This window comes from Mus pahari, chromosome 16 (assembly GCF_900095145.1).
Source record: "Mus pahari chromosome 16, PAHARI_EIJ_v1.1, whole genome shotgun sequence".
Taxonomy (NCBI): domain Eukaryota; kingdom Metazoa; phylum Chordata; class Mammalia; order Rodentia; family Muridae; genus Mus; species Mus pahari.
The window spans coordinates 65,284,360-65,298,076 of NC_034605.1; the positions used below are offsets into that span (position 1 = coordinate 65,284,360).

Genomic DNA, 13,717 nt, shown 5'->3' on the forward strand with positions numbered 1-13,717 from the left:
GAACGGGTGGCACTGTATGAACGGGTGGCACTGTATGAACGGGTGGCACTGTATGAACGGGTGGCACTGTATGAACGGGTGGCAGCATTAGGGAGGGTGTGAGCTACTGCTTTAGCAGTAGTGTTGACACCAGTGGATCTGGCTTTTTAAGTCTTGTCTGGAGTTTATATCATGTCAGTAAACTCATCCAAAATACTTTTTTCATCATTGGTGGCAACAGATCACTGTGAGGTGCTTGGAGCCTCTTACCTCAGTGACTCAGCTGCCATTCCCCACGGAGCGGAGGCTGGTCTGTGAAGGAGAGCATCCTCCTCCTATACATGCCATCACCAGTCACATCGTGGTATGAATCTGGGACATTTATTGGTTTTATTTTCTGGGCATCTGAGGCATCTATTCCAATGCAAAGCACGCCAGTCGGGATCAAGCCCACTGGTGAGCAACATAAAATCTGATAGAAAGAAATACCGGCTGATCAAGAACAAGTATAGACTGCCAGAAATCTTTATGCTTCCAATTCCAAAGGGATTTCTATTGCGGATCCCAGAAGCTCTACCCCAAACTTCAGGGTACGATCATGACATTAAGACTCTGTCTTCATGGTTGGCAGGGTTGTGACGGAATTCGCACCACTGCATTTCTGGTTCTGAGCCACGTGTGGGTGGAAGACATCCTGTGCGTGCCCCCTGGGTGGTTTTCACAATCCTCTGTGATGTAACTGTTGGTATTCAGGAGTTGATCATCTGCCTTTTCTGGATCTGTCTGTTAAGTGTCACCTCTGGTTCAGTGTTTCAGGGAGATGGGTATGTGAAGGCTGCGTATTCTTTCTGTTTAAGGGTGAACATGCTTTTCTTCGAGCTGGGGTGAAGACTGGCTACGTAAAGATGGCTGGAAATAGGAAAGACAACTGTGGAATTTCTTCCCATGCTTGGTATCCTGTTGTGTGAGCCACAGTAAAAAGGAAGAGGTAGACTGTGGTATGTACAGAGGAGGATGCTCTCCTTCACAGACCAGCCTCTGCTCTGTGGGGAATGGCAGCTGAGTCATTGAAGGTCCACATTGTGGTATGAATCTGTGACGTTTACTTATTAAACACTACTGCTGCTTTAGGAAAAAAGAGTTCTGAGTTCTCATTTTTAAAAGATATACAAGATTATATCCTTAAAAATAAGACAAAATGGGGCTGGTGAGATGGCTCAGTGGATAAGAGCACTGACTGCTCTTCCGATGGTCCTGAGTTCAAATCCCAGCAACCACATGGTGGCTCACAGCCACCTGTAATGAGATCTTTTGTACATACATATCAACTATCTTTCAAACAAATTGAGACTTTATGAGGCATATACTTGTTTACTCTTGACACAATTTGACCAAGGGTGGAACCCTTTGATGAGTTTGACTAGATTTTTGTTAAACTCTAGAGCGGTGGTTCTCAACCTGTGGGTCACGAACCCCTTGGAAGTCAGAATGACCCTTTCACAGAGAGTCAGATATCAGATATCCTGCATATCAAATTTTACATTATGGTGCTGGCAAGATGGCTCAGCGGGTAAGAGCACTGATTGCTCTTTCTAAGGTCCTGAGTTCAAATCCCAGAAACCACGTGGTGGCTCACAACCATCCGTAATAAGATCTGACGCCCTCTTCTTGTGCATAAGAAGTCAGCTACAGTGTACTTATATATAATAATAAATGAATCTTTGGGCCTGAGAGAGCGGGGTTGACCAGAGTGAGCAGAGGTCCTAAAAAATTCAATTCCCAATAACCACAAGAAGACTCACAGCCATCTGCACAGCTACAGTGGACTCACATACATAAATTAAATAAATATATTTTTAAAATTACATTATAATTCATAACACCAGCAAAATTAGTTATGAAGTAGCAACAAAATAACTTTATCATTGGGGTCACCACAAACTGTATTAAAGGGCTGCAGCGTTAGGAAGGTTGAGAGCTGTTACTCTAGGGTCTCTTATAATATTTCCCAAAAAAATGAACACGCAGAAGTTGAAAACTGCAAGCATTCAGCTTAAGTATGAATTCTATGTCATATCTGGCTTTACAGAAAAGTAACCTTATTTTCTATGTGGGCTGCTTGTCACCTGACTCACAGACTAAAAGGGGCTCAGTGACAGACTCAGCATTTCATAGCCTGAGATTCCTGACTCAAAACCTGCTCAACATAACCAGCACCTGCATCTGCACACCCTATGTTTGCGGGCAGAGGAAAAACCCAATTAAACTCCATACACTCTGACCGGTCATGTGCCTTTTCCCCTAGGTGGATGGGGGCCTATATTGCCCACTTAGGTTGTTGTTCGTGACAGAAGACCCATGACAAGAATTCTTTTCACATTCATAATTTTATTTTAGTCCTTTGACCGTATCTTTCTTTACCCCTGGCTTCTAGCCCTGTCCTTAGCAGCCGGACTCTATTCTGACAGTGTCCTCTGTCACTTGACTTGTTTGCCTTTCCTCCCATCTCCACTGCTCATTCATCTAGTTTCTCAGTCGACAAAGACAAAGGGAAGTGGGCTCATGGGTTCAGGCTCACTACCTGCCTGCCTGGTTTTTCTGCACACAGCTGAGATACTCTTGCACATCCTCTGGGGACCCCAGAATGAGGGGGACTCGCTGGTGAATACTCTCAGGCTTCACATCCAGTACTGGCTGGGTACCTGTGGTTGCCATACCTCCTGCTTGCTCGATGATATAGGCCACAGGATTGCATTCATACAGGAGCCGGAGCTGCAGAACAAGGAAAGGGGACAGGCATATACATTTTTCAAGTGGTCAGACACTCCGCCCTCAAGACATGCCCCATATACTAAGAGCACTGTGAACTGCTGAGCTGTCCATGTGAATCCTGGGTCTGAGTGTTTTTCGGGACCCATAGGAGCCTAGGCATGGGCTCTTACCTACCTCTGGGTGCCATGGGCTAGTAACCCCTCAGGAGGCACCACTGACCAGGTGGAGCTCAAGCAATGTAACTGTCTGATGGCACCTATGCCTATGTGAACTGCTCGGTTTTTCATTTGTTTGTTTTCTGGCATTTATTTATTTATTTATTTGCTTATTTATTTATTGGTGTTGCTACTGCTGCCTCAAGGATACAAACAAAATGTCTTCAGTCGCTGGGCAGTGGTGGCGCACGCCTTTAATCCCAGCACTCGGGAGGCAGAGGCAGGCAGATTACTGAGTTTGAGGCCAGCCTGGTCTACAGAGTGAGTTCCAGGACAGCCAGGGCTATACAGAGAAACCCTGTCTCGAAAAAACAAAACAACAAAAAAAAATGTCTTCAGTCAAGGCTGAAGACCCAGAGACATTGAAGACATAGCAGGTTCAAACTCTAGGGGAAATGACTAACATGTCAGCAAAACACTTAGGATGCCTTCACTAGAGATCCTCCTAGTAGCAGGCACCTGATAGAAGGCCTTAGAAGGCCTAACACACACAAGCACCCCTGGGAGCTAATCATCAACAGGAGGGACACCGGCAGCCACTCTGTTCTGACAGTTCAGCCAGGCAGATCTTTATCTTGGGTGCTTCCAGGCTTTTGCTCTTTTCTTCCTCCCTTTCTTTGTCTTGGGGTCTTGAGAACAAGTCAGACTATAACAAGTTTGTCAATTCAGATCTATTTGAAAAGCTCAACATTGCCAAGCGTGGTAGCAAACCAAAAAAAAAAAAAAAAAAAAGCTCTACATTAGCACACAATGTGATTTTGAGGGTGAGGATCTCAGATACCTTAATTGTACACAAGTAGCCTCATCGGAAAAAATTCATGATGATTTGGATCATAGGGTCTCCTTTCTTCGTGGGGGGGGGGAGCATTTAAGTTCTATCACAGCCATATGAGTCAAGCACAAAAAACAGGGATGTGAGTGTGCACATGAACAAGCACATGCTCATGCACACACTCATACATACACACATAGACTCATGCACACACACATAGGCTCAAGCATATACACACATAGGCTCATGCACACACACACATAGGCTCATGCACACACACATAGGCTCATGCGCACACACATAGGCTCATGCGCACACACATAGGCTCATGCGCACACACATAGGCTCATGCACACAATGATGTGGTCACAGAGAACTAAAACATGGAGATCAGGAATCGAGGGTCTCCTCAGTCTGGTTAACAATCATGATGCAGTGAGCACATCTCCACATGGAACTGCATGTTCTTCAGTACACAATTATGTAACTGTATATGGACATTGGGGCTCATTCACAGTCATTCTAATAAACTTGTGTTCTACCTGCTGGAATGAAGCAGGTGGCAAGTGTAAGTTTATTCAAGAGCGTTACGGGCTAGTGAGATGGCTCAGTGGGTAAGAGCACCCGACTGCTCTTCCAAAGGTCCAGAGTTCAAATCCCAGCAACCACATGGTGGCTCACAACCACCCGTAACAAGGCCTGACGCCCTCTTCTGGAGTGTCTGAAGACAGCTACAGTGTACTTACATATAATAAATAAATAAATCTTTAAAAAAAAAAAAAAAAGCGTTACATCTTCTGCACAATCTCACTTGATTCTCTGCTGTGCTTTTTGTCCCCCTGTGGCCCTCTTGTGCAGACTTCTCTGTGGTCATGAGGTCAGCAGGTCAGTAAATGTGAGCTAAACACTCACAAAGAGAGGTGTCCAATACACAAACCTGTGTGTGACATTCTTTGTTCAGACTCATGGGCTGTGATAAATTTATCTTTGCTTTGAACCTGGCACTCCAATAATGGAAATCTCAAAAGTAAGCTTAGAGGAAAATGCATGGCTTCTGTTGGCATGAGGAGCTATCTGTGATTTCTGTGGCCAAAATATAGATACATTTCTGTTGACAGTTGTTGCCATGATAGAAGAATTGGAATCATAAGGTTCCCACTTAATAGTGGCTTTTTCAATATTGTATCATAAAGTTGATACTGGCTCTTCTGGAAGCTACTTTTCTAGAGACATGGAAGGGGCTCTGAATAGACAGCTTTATTCTGAATTCTTGTGTGGAGCTCAGAGCACATGTAAACCCTCCAAAACAGGTGCAAGGGCCATGCTTACAAAACATTTTTTTCTGGGAAATGGATTTATTCCCTGGGGTCAAAGATTCCAGGGCAGCCAGTGCTGATAAAAATCAGACACAGCCTACAAAAGTGAGAGAAAGATGAATGAACCTGTAACTCTAGAGAAAGTAAGAGATGAGCACGTGACTACAGAGAGATGAACACCTGACTTCAGAGAAAGACAAGCATGAGACTACAGAGAGAGAGATGAACAGGTGACTACAGATATGAGCATGTGACTACGGAGTGAGATGAGCACATGGCTACGGTGAGAGATGAGCATGAGACTGGAGAGACTTGACCGCAGAGATGAACAGGTGACTACAGAGAGAAATGAGCACATGACTACAGAAATAAGAGCATGTGATAAGAGAGAGACAGAGAGAGAGAAAGAGACAAAGAGAGAGAGAGAGAGAGATGAGCACATGACTGTTGCAAACAATGGGCCTGTAAGACTTGCCAGCCATAATCATAGCAGCCTTTTCTTCCCCAAAACTACCACAACTTCAAAACTCATGGAAAGGCATAGACCTTATTTCTCTTTCTCTGTCATCTGAAGGACATACATGCCCAGGAACAGCTCAGTAGCCACAAAGCATGCCAGGAGCAGATGAATCCCCATAGCTTGCTGACTGTCATGGCAGCTAGTGGATGCAGACAGTTACCTTGCCATTAGGACTCTTCTGGTTGGCTGGGTACATAAAGATTCCTCCGTAGACCAAGGTGCGATGCACATCAGCCACCATGGAACCCACGTACCTGGCTCCATAAGGCGCACTGCCATCCTGAAGGGCAAAAAGGGAAGAGATCAGAGCCACTAGGTCTAGCAGGTAGCCTGCACCAGTACCAGGGTTAGAGGCCAAAAGGGCCTCTGCATTCCTAGGCTTGGAGAGGTGGCTCAATGACTTAAAGCACTGGATGCTCTTCCAGAGGACCTGGGTTCCATTCCTAGCACCCAGTTGTCAGCACATACCATCTGCAACTCCACATTCAGGGGATTCAATGTCCTTTGTTGTCGGCACAAATCATGCAAGTGGTACACAGACACACGTGTAGACAAAACACTCATAAGCAAAATAAAATAAAATAACTATCTTTAAGAATTATCCAAAGGCCCTGTGGGGCAGGGAAGATAGCTAAGTTAGGTAAGTGCTTGCATCCAGAAGTTTAATCCCCAAAACTCACATAAAAGTGGGGTACGGAGAAACATGCTTGTAGTCCTAGTGCCAGGGCAGTAAAGATCGGTAGACTCTTTGGGATCACTGTCCAGCCAGCCTAGCCTCCTTGGCAAGCTCCAGACTGGCGAAAAATAGATAGATAGTACCCAAGGAACTGTGTGCAAGGTCACATACACACACACACACACACACACACACACACACAGACACACACACACACCCCTCTATAAACACACACAGACACACAGAGAGAGAGAAACAACGAAAGGTTGTGCTGTTGAACAGGTAGACATTTTTCTCTCTGTTCTCTATACTGTGAGATTGTGTGGCTGCGGGGAACAGCTCATTCTCTCACTGCTTTTGCAGAATATATGCAAGGCCCTGACTCGGAGCCCCGGCATCACAAACAATAACAACAACACAGGGTTACCCACAGCTAGCAGCGAGACTATGGTAAGATAGCCTGTAAACTGAAATATCAGATATGACCATATTCCATCTTAAAGCAGAGTATCTGGGTATCTAGTATCTATCTATAGATTACAGCATAGCAAACATGTCCTGAGAGTGGTTCTTTCTGGCTGAAGTTATGAATTCTGAAAATGTGGGTCCTCACAAATTCCTAGAGGGACTGAATTGGGCAGTATTCATTTTAATATGTAAATGTCTTTTAGGTACAAAGAAGACTGATCATTTATGAAGAAGGGCAGAGTCCATCAGACTCATGCAGACGAGAGTTGTAAGCATTGGCAGCGACCCCTTTAAAGAGCCGAAGAAGTCACACACACAGCACACCGCAGAGACAGCTCCCTGCCGCTAGCCCAGGCTGCCTCCACTCACCTCAGGGAATTTCTTTTTCTGTACATACTCAGCGGTGGCAGCATCAAAATACTTGGCATAGCCTTCGTTGAGGCTAAAAATTTTCCCTTTCTTTTTAATCCGGACATCTTTTTCCACTAGCACGAATTCTCCAAGAGCCTGAGGAGACAAGAGATGTCAGAAGCCAGTAGCACATCACACAGCAGTCAGAGATGTTAGAAGACAGCAGCCTGCTAGGAGGGCCTAGGGCTTCCCTGCAGTCACCTGGAAGCTGCCATGTGGTGTCGTCCTAAGTGACAGGAAGAATAGGATGATATGCCATCTTCACAGAGGCCCAAGCAGTAATAAAGAATAAAACTAATCAAAGGAAAGGGGTTGTGATCTTTTTCCTTTTCCTCCATGTTTTCAATGTCATTTCTTTAAAATAAATAAATAAATAAAGATTTATGGGCTAGAGAAATGGCTCAGTGGTTAAGAGCACTGACTGCTCTTCTAGAGGTCCTGAGTTCAAATCCCAGCAACCACATGGTGGGTCACAACCATCTGTAATGAGACCTGATGCCCTCTTCTGAGGTATCTGAAGACAGCTACAGTGTACTTACCAAAAAAAAAAAAAAAAAAAAAAAAAAAAAGATTTATTTATTTATTTAATGTATATGAGTACAATTATAGCTGTCTTCAGACACACCAGAAGAGGGTGTCAGATCCCATTATAGATGGTTGTGAACCACCACGTGGTTGCTGGGATTTGAACTCAGGAACTCTGAAAGCCATCTCTCCAACCCTCAATGTCATTTCTAAGCAACCTAGTTACCCTAATCCCCAGGTTCTCTTCTCCAGTTTAATGACTTGAGGGATCCAATAATGAGAGAGAGAAGCTACATAGATAAGAGATAATGTGGTTTTACTATCAGTTTGTGGTTTAATTATGTTTTTTAAAGATTTTATTTATTTATTCATTATATGTGTTTACACTGTAGCTGTCTTCAGACACTCCAGAAGAGGGCATCAGATTTTTCTTATGGATGGTCGTGAGCCACCATGTGGTTGCTGGGATTTGAACTCAGGACCTTTGGAAGAGCAGTCGGTGCTCTTAACCGTTGAGCCATCTCACCAGCCCCTGGTTTAATTATTTTATGTTAATGGTCTGTCTTGAAACCTATTACTATTTCCTGGTTTCCTGGACACTTCTACCTGGAAAAAAAGAAGAAATGCCTCCAGTCCATTACTGGGTTCACCCCACAAAAGGAGATAAATGGCAAAAACAAAAAGAGCCCTCCATAATTGTTAATAAACCTGTGCCCAATGCCCCAAGTTCCTGAAGAATATCCCTCAAGCAACTCTCCAGCTAGTTCTGGTAATCACCTCCCTAAGAACTGATAAGGCGGCGGCGCATTAAACATTACTTTCTGCAGGACCTGGAGACCAGACCTGCGTTAATGCTGGTGACAGCCGGAAGAATGTGAAGGACTGAGGTTATCGGTTCACAGCTGATGGTCAGGCTGGAAGCTGCCCAAGGAACATCAGTTTCACTCCCCAAATACGTAAACAAAGCTATGCCAGCCATGTCTGAAACAGCACAGAGGCTAGAAAACTCAGCAACTGCAGAAATATCTACCCCTTCCTCTCTCCTGCCAAAGAGCAGTGGATCGGGTTCCTTCCCAGGGAGTCTGTGTGCCTTAATCTTCCTGCCTGCAAGACAATAGATGAGGATACCCAGTCCTGAGTTTCACCCACATCTAGACAGCATCTCATCCAGAACTGACCTATTCCTCCTCAAAACGCCCTAAGAATCGCCAAGTGCTATAACAAACCCACCCATCTCCCTTTCACAACTCTCTCCCCTTGCAAGGAAACCCAACTTCTTTTTACTATAAGTCAAGTGTGCTCCTGGTAGTCTTTGGCTCTTGACAACAATCAGTCCCTGTGGGCATCTTTATTTTTGTGATAGCCTGATTTTATTTTGTGATATGCCACACAAAATAAAATCCTACCTCCAGGAGGATCTGTGTGACAAGTTCCACAGACTGAGGTGATTGTACTGGCTGGTTTTGTGTCAACTTGACACAGATGGAGTTATCAGAGAAAGGAGTTTGAGTTGGGGAAATGCCTCCATGAGGTACAGTTGTAAGGCATTTTGTCAATTAGTGATCAAGGGGGGAGGTCCCTTGTGGGTGGTGCCATCTCTGGGGTGGTAGTCTTGGTTCTATAAGAGAGCCGGCCGGCTGAGCAAGCCAGTGGAAGCAAGCCAGTAGTGAACATTCCTCTGTGGCTTCTGCATCAGCTCCTGCTTTCTGACCTGCTTGAGTTCCAGTCCTGACTTCCTTTGGTGATGAACAGCAGTATGGAAGTGTAAGCTGAATAAACCCTTTCCTCCCCAACTTGCTTCTTGGTCATGATGTTTGTGCAGGAATAGAAACCCTGACTAAGACAATTTATAATGATGTTACCTGTTCTGTTTGTCATTCACTGAATACATAGTTTCAGAGTTGTAATGCTTGGATGATTTTGTGCTTTACTGTGCCAGATGATTTTTGTTGGTATCTGTGATTGTCTCACTGGATATAGTTTCTAAGAGATGCAATGTTTGGTTTTTTAATGTATAAAATTCCCTGCTTGAGAGCTGCAGAATACACTCAGATTCAAACTGCCTCTGTGTTTGTTTCTGTTTGTCACCACTGAATCCTTACCCACCTAGCTTCAAGGACCCTCATTCCAGGGACCCCCATACCTGACTGGGGTGGTCTGTGGCAGTGATAGTCTGATGTTTAGTTCAACTCCTTCATTTGTGTGTGTGTGTGTGTGTGTGTGTGTGTGCTCATGTATGTGTGAGGGGTGTTTGTGTGTATGCATACCTGTGTGCTCTTGTGTATGTATACCTGTATATTCATGTGCATGCATACTTGTGTGTTCATCTGTGTGTATGTTCACAAGTTTGTATGTTTGTAAGTGTGTGAAGATTGTTCATGTGTTTGTATATACCTGTGTATTCAAGTATATGGGTGTTTCTGTGTACACACCTGTGTGTTGCTGTGTGTGTGCATGCCTGTGTATATGTGTGCATACCTATGTGTGCATGTGTGTGCACTTGGGTGTTTGTGTGTGTTCATATATATATATATGTAAGTGTGTGAACCTGTGTACAGGAGTGTTCATATATGTGCTCATCTCTGTGTTTGTGTTAGGGTGGATTCATGTATGTGCACAGCTGAGTGGATTTGCCAAGTGTATTCATGTGTATGCAACCTTGTGTGTGTGCAGACACACGTGTGCCACAAAACATGTAGAGGTCAGAGGACAACTTGAGATGTCAGCCCTTGCCTATCATGTTGCCTGAGATGTGGTCTCTCCTGCTCACTGCTGTGTCTAATGGCTAATTGGCTCATGAGCTTCCAGAGATTCTCCTGTATCCAATCCTGGGGATGTTGCACAGGGATCACAGATGCCTGTGCCTCTGCATCCACATTTTACAGGGGTGCTAGGGACCTGAACTCAGGTCTTCATGCTTGTAAAGCAAGTACCTTACCCACTGAGCCATCGCTCCAGCCCCTGGGTAGGAGATCCCTAACTTTATATAAAGAAGTGTTCTTCTGCCACATGCGCTGGTGCTGGCTGGACTGCAGAATCCTAGTGTTCAGAAGACTGAGACAAGAGGACCATGATTTTGAGGGCAGGCTGGGTTATATAGTGACAACCCATCTAAAAATTAATCTCTCTCTCTCTCTCTCTCTCTCTCTCTCTCTCTCTCTTTATTTATTTTATGTGTATGAGTACACTATAACTGTCCTCAGACACACCAGAAGAGGGCATCAGATCTCATTAACAGATGGTTGTGAGCCACCATGTGATTGCTGGAAATTGAACTCAGGACCTCTGGAAGAGCGGTCAGTGCTCTTAACCCCTGAGCCACCTCTCCAGCCCCAATGTGTTCTCTTTAAATGCTAGTCTAGGAAGTCTCTGATTTTAGCCATTTTAGCCCAAGGTTGTGGATGTGACACATCCCAAGAGTTGGATATTTCTTCCCAAGCCTTGAAACTGAGCAAGAGACACATAACCAGTGTGCGGCATCAAGACCTGGCGAGACGAAATTCAAGTCCACTCCTAACCTTACTGTTGCATGTTCCTGTAGACCTATTCATGTCTGGCCTGGGACCTCAGCTCTCCCAACAACACATTACCACCTTTTGCTTGGCTAAGGCCAGGTCACTTTTCTCTTGCTCATCATAAATGGCTAAGCACTAGCATAGTCGTCTAAACAAGGATATCCACCAGCCAGGCTGCACACAGGGGGCGTGTCCTTCTTCAGTATGGCCATGGAAAGCTTTTGCCTATCCAGGCTGAGCTGGGCATGGGACCCTCAGGCCTTTGAGTGTTGTTCCTTGTAATAGGAGTTAGCTATAGAAATTATGCTCCTCCATTCTGACTGTGAGGTCACCAATAGTCACTGATGGTCACATGGCCTGCCACACACTTCACCAAGAGCACCTGGTTATCAGGCAGTGGGCCCTTGTGACTTAGACCTACCATCTCCCACTTACACACAAATTCCCCAAGGCTGGAGTTTGTTTTCTCAGCTGAGAGTTTAGTTAACATGCATGCGTCCCTCTGTGCCTGAACAAAATATGTGATCCAACCAAATCAGGTTATCAATCTGCAAATCCTTGCATCTGGCAAGATCTGGCCGACTCACCAGAGAACGCTCTTCTGCAAACTTTGCTGCAGAACCTGTTGGTCACTCTTGAGGGAATTCCCATCTATGAAAACTGCCAAAGCTTTTTCAGTTTGAAGTCCCAAAGAGCGCAAAAGCCGCTTATATTTCTCATTGTGCACATTTATTATCAGCAGTATGGTGTGGCTCAAAGACAGATCTGGAAAGATTGTGCTAAGGTCTATATCTCTTTCAGACATAGAGACAAGTTCCCTTGCTTATCTCATGCTGATCTCTATTCAGGCTGTCATGGCTGCAAGAGCAGAAGAATGCCTATGCGTCCTGGAATTGGCTCTGTGTGTCCTATGGCCTCCAGAACCTCTTCAGAATGTGATCGAATATGGCTTATAGTCAAGGGAAGAGAGCCAGAATTCGGCCAGTGATTAATATGGCCCAAACAGGTTCTTTTCTGTCAATTGCTCATTCACTGTACCTTGCCTGACTCCTCAGAAAACTGGAACAAACAAGAATGACGGAACAGCTGGGCGTGGTGGTGCACGCCTTTAATCCTAGCCCTCGGGAGGCAGAGGCAGACGGATCTCTGAGTTCAAGGCCAGCCTGGTCTACAGAGTGAGTTCCAGGACAGCCAGGGCTACACAGAGAAACCCTGTCTCACAAAAACCAAAAAAAAAAAAAGAATGATGGAGCGTCCCTCATAGGGCTGCTTTGACATATATGGGTGGAAAGGGCACCACTTAACTGGTAGGCTGGAATTGCAGAAGAATTTTCTAAAGGATTTTGCCCAAAGGTCATGTTTATGAAGCACAGAATTTCTCAGGGCTTTTCTTCTTCAAAAATAAAGAGAAGCCAGGACATTAGCAAAGTGGTGAGGGAAGTGGGCTGGGTCTGTGGTGTCAATAATGAAAAGCTTTTATATCTGAAAAGTCACTGGGTAAACTGTATAGTTGCCCTGTTAGCTGACTCTGGGATTTCCATCTGAGATCCTTTATCTCTGCTGTCTAGAGTGGCACTTTGGAGTACTGAAGGTGTTCAACAAATATTTTCAAACCGGAAAACTGAAGAAGGGAACTCAAGTGAGCTGCGGATATGATGGAAGAAACTGAGATGAAGAATCTGAGTCTGTCTTCCACAGATAGCAACTCTGTGTTCACCCTTAAGCAGTTCACGGAGCTAATACAACACTTCCAGACAGACCCCAACCCTAGCGAGGAGACTCTGGAGGCCTCGGCTGAGTCACTTACAATGACCAAAAGAGACATTGGGCTTTGGTTTCTGTATGGAAGGGGTGAGATGGAGCTCCAGCAGTTGTGCGAGGCCCACACATCTGAGCTGGAGTCAAGGGAACATACTTTTCTGTCTCAATTGGTCAGAAGGTCTGAGTCTGGCCTAGGAATTAGTTTAATGTACAGATGGGAGAGGAGTTGGGAAAAGTACACTGTACCTGTGGGGTTCTACAAAGCAGCACCCGGAGGACTCCGCCCAAAATGACCCTGGACTCCCCGAGCTTTGGAAGCCTTGAAGAGCCTCACCCTCTCTCCTGGGTACCACAGCAGAGATGGCAGGTCACAGGGTTTCTTACTCCCTAGCGCATCTAGCAAGTGCTCTTTTTGTTCATGTTTTTTCAACTTCCTTGTTGGGGCAGGGGATGTTGGGTCTTATGTCTATCGGTGGTACATTAATAACAAACCTAGCTGTTCCCACGGGGAGGGAGGGATATTTTCAAACCTGAGTTAAAGTAAAATGCTGAGTTTCCCACTAAAGTGAGTTCTGCCGTCTCTGAAGCAGTCTTTGGTCATAATTTGGGATTTTTTTCATAAAAATCTCAGCCTCTTCAACAAAGCACATTGCCACTGGTAGGTGAATCTCCTGTCATTTAAAGGGGAGATTCTATAATTTGGAAATATTGTTAATTATTCTCTGTTTTAATCTGCTCACCTCAGAAAAGCTTAGCCTTCCTTTTTTTTTTTTTTTTTTTTAGATTT

The 13,717-nt window shown here is 44.8% G+C and overlaps 1 protein-coding gene across 1 annotated transcript in view; it reads right to left on the bottom strand.

The window, feature by feature from the left end:
- Positions 1 to 2,347: 2,347 nt before the first annotated feature.
- Positions 2,348 to 13,717, bottom strand: part of Fbp2 (fructose-bisphosphatase 2) — a 24,159-nt gene continuing 12,789 nt past the window's right edge. Inside the window, exons 5-7 of the mRNA XM_021215708.2 lie at positions 7,088 to 7,225; positions 5,735 to 5,854; positions 2,348 to 2,751 (exon numbers count right to left, since the gene is read on the bottom strand). Coding sequence (XP_021071367.1) covers positions 2,557 to 2,751; positions 5,735 to 5,854; positions 7,088 to 7,225 — 453 coding nt within the window. The 3' untranslated portion in view covers positions 2,348 to 2,556. The remainder of the gene's footprint in view (positions 2,752 to 5,734; positions 5,855 to 7,087; positions 7,226 to 13,717) is intronic.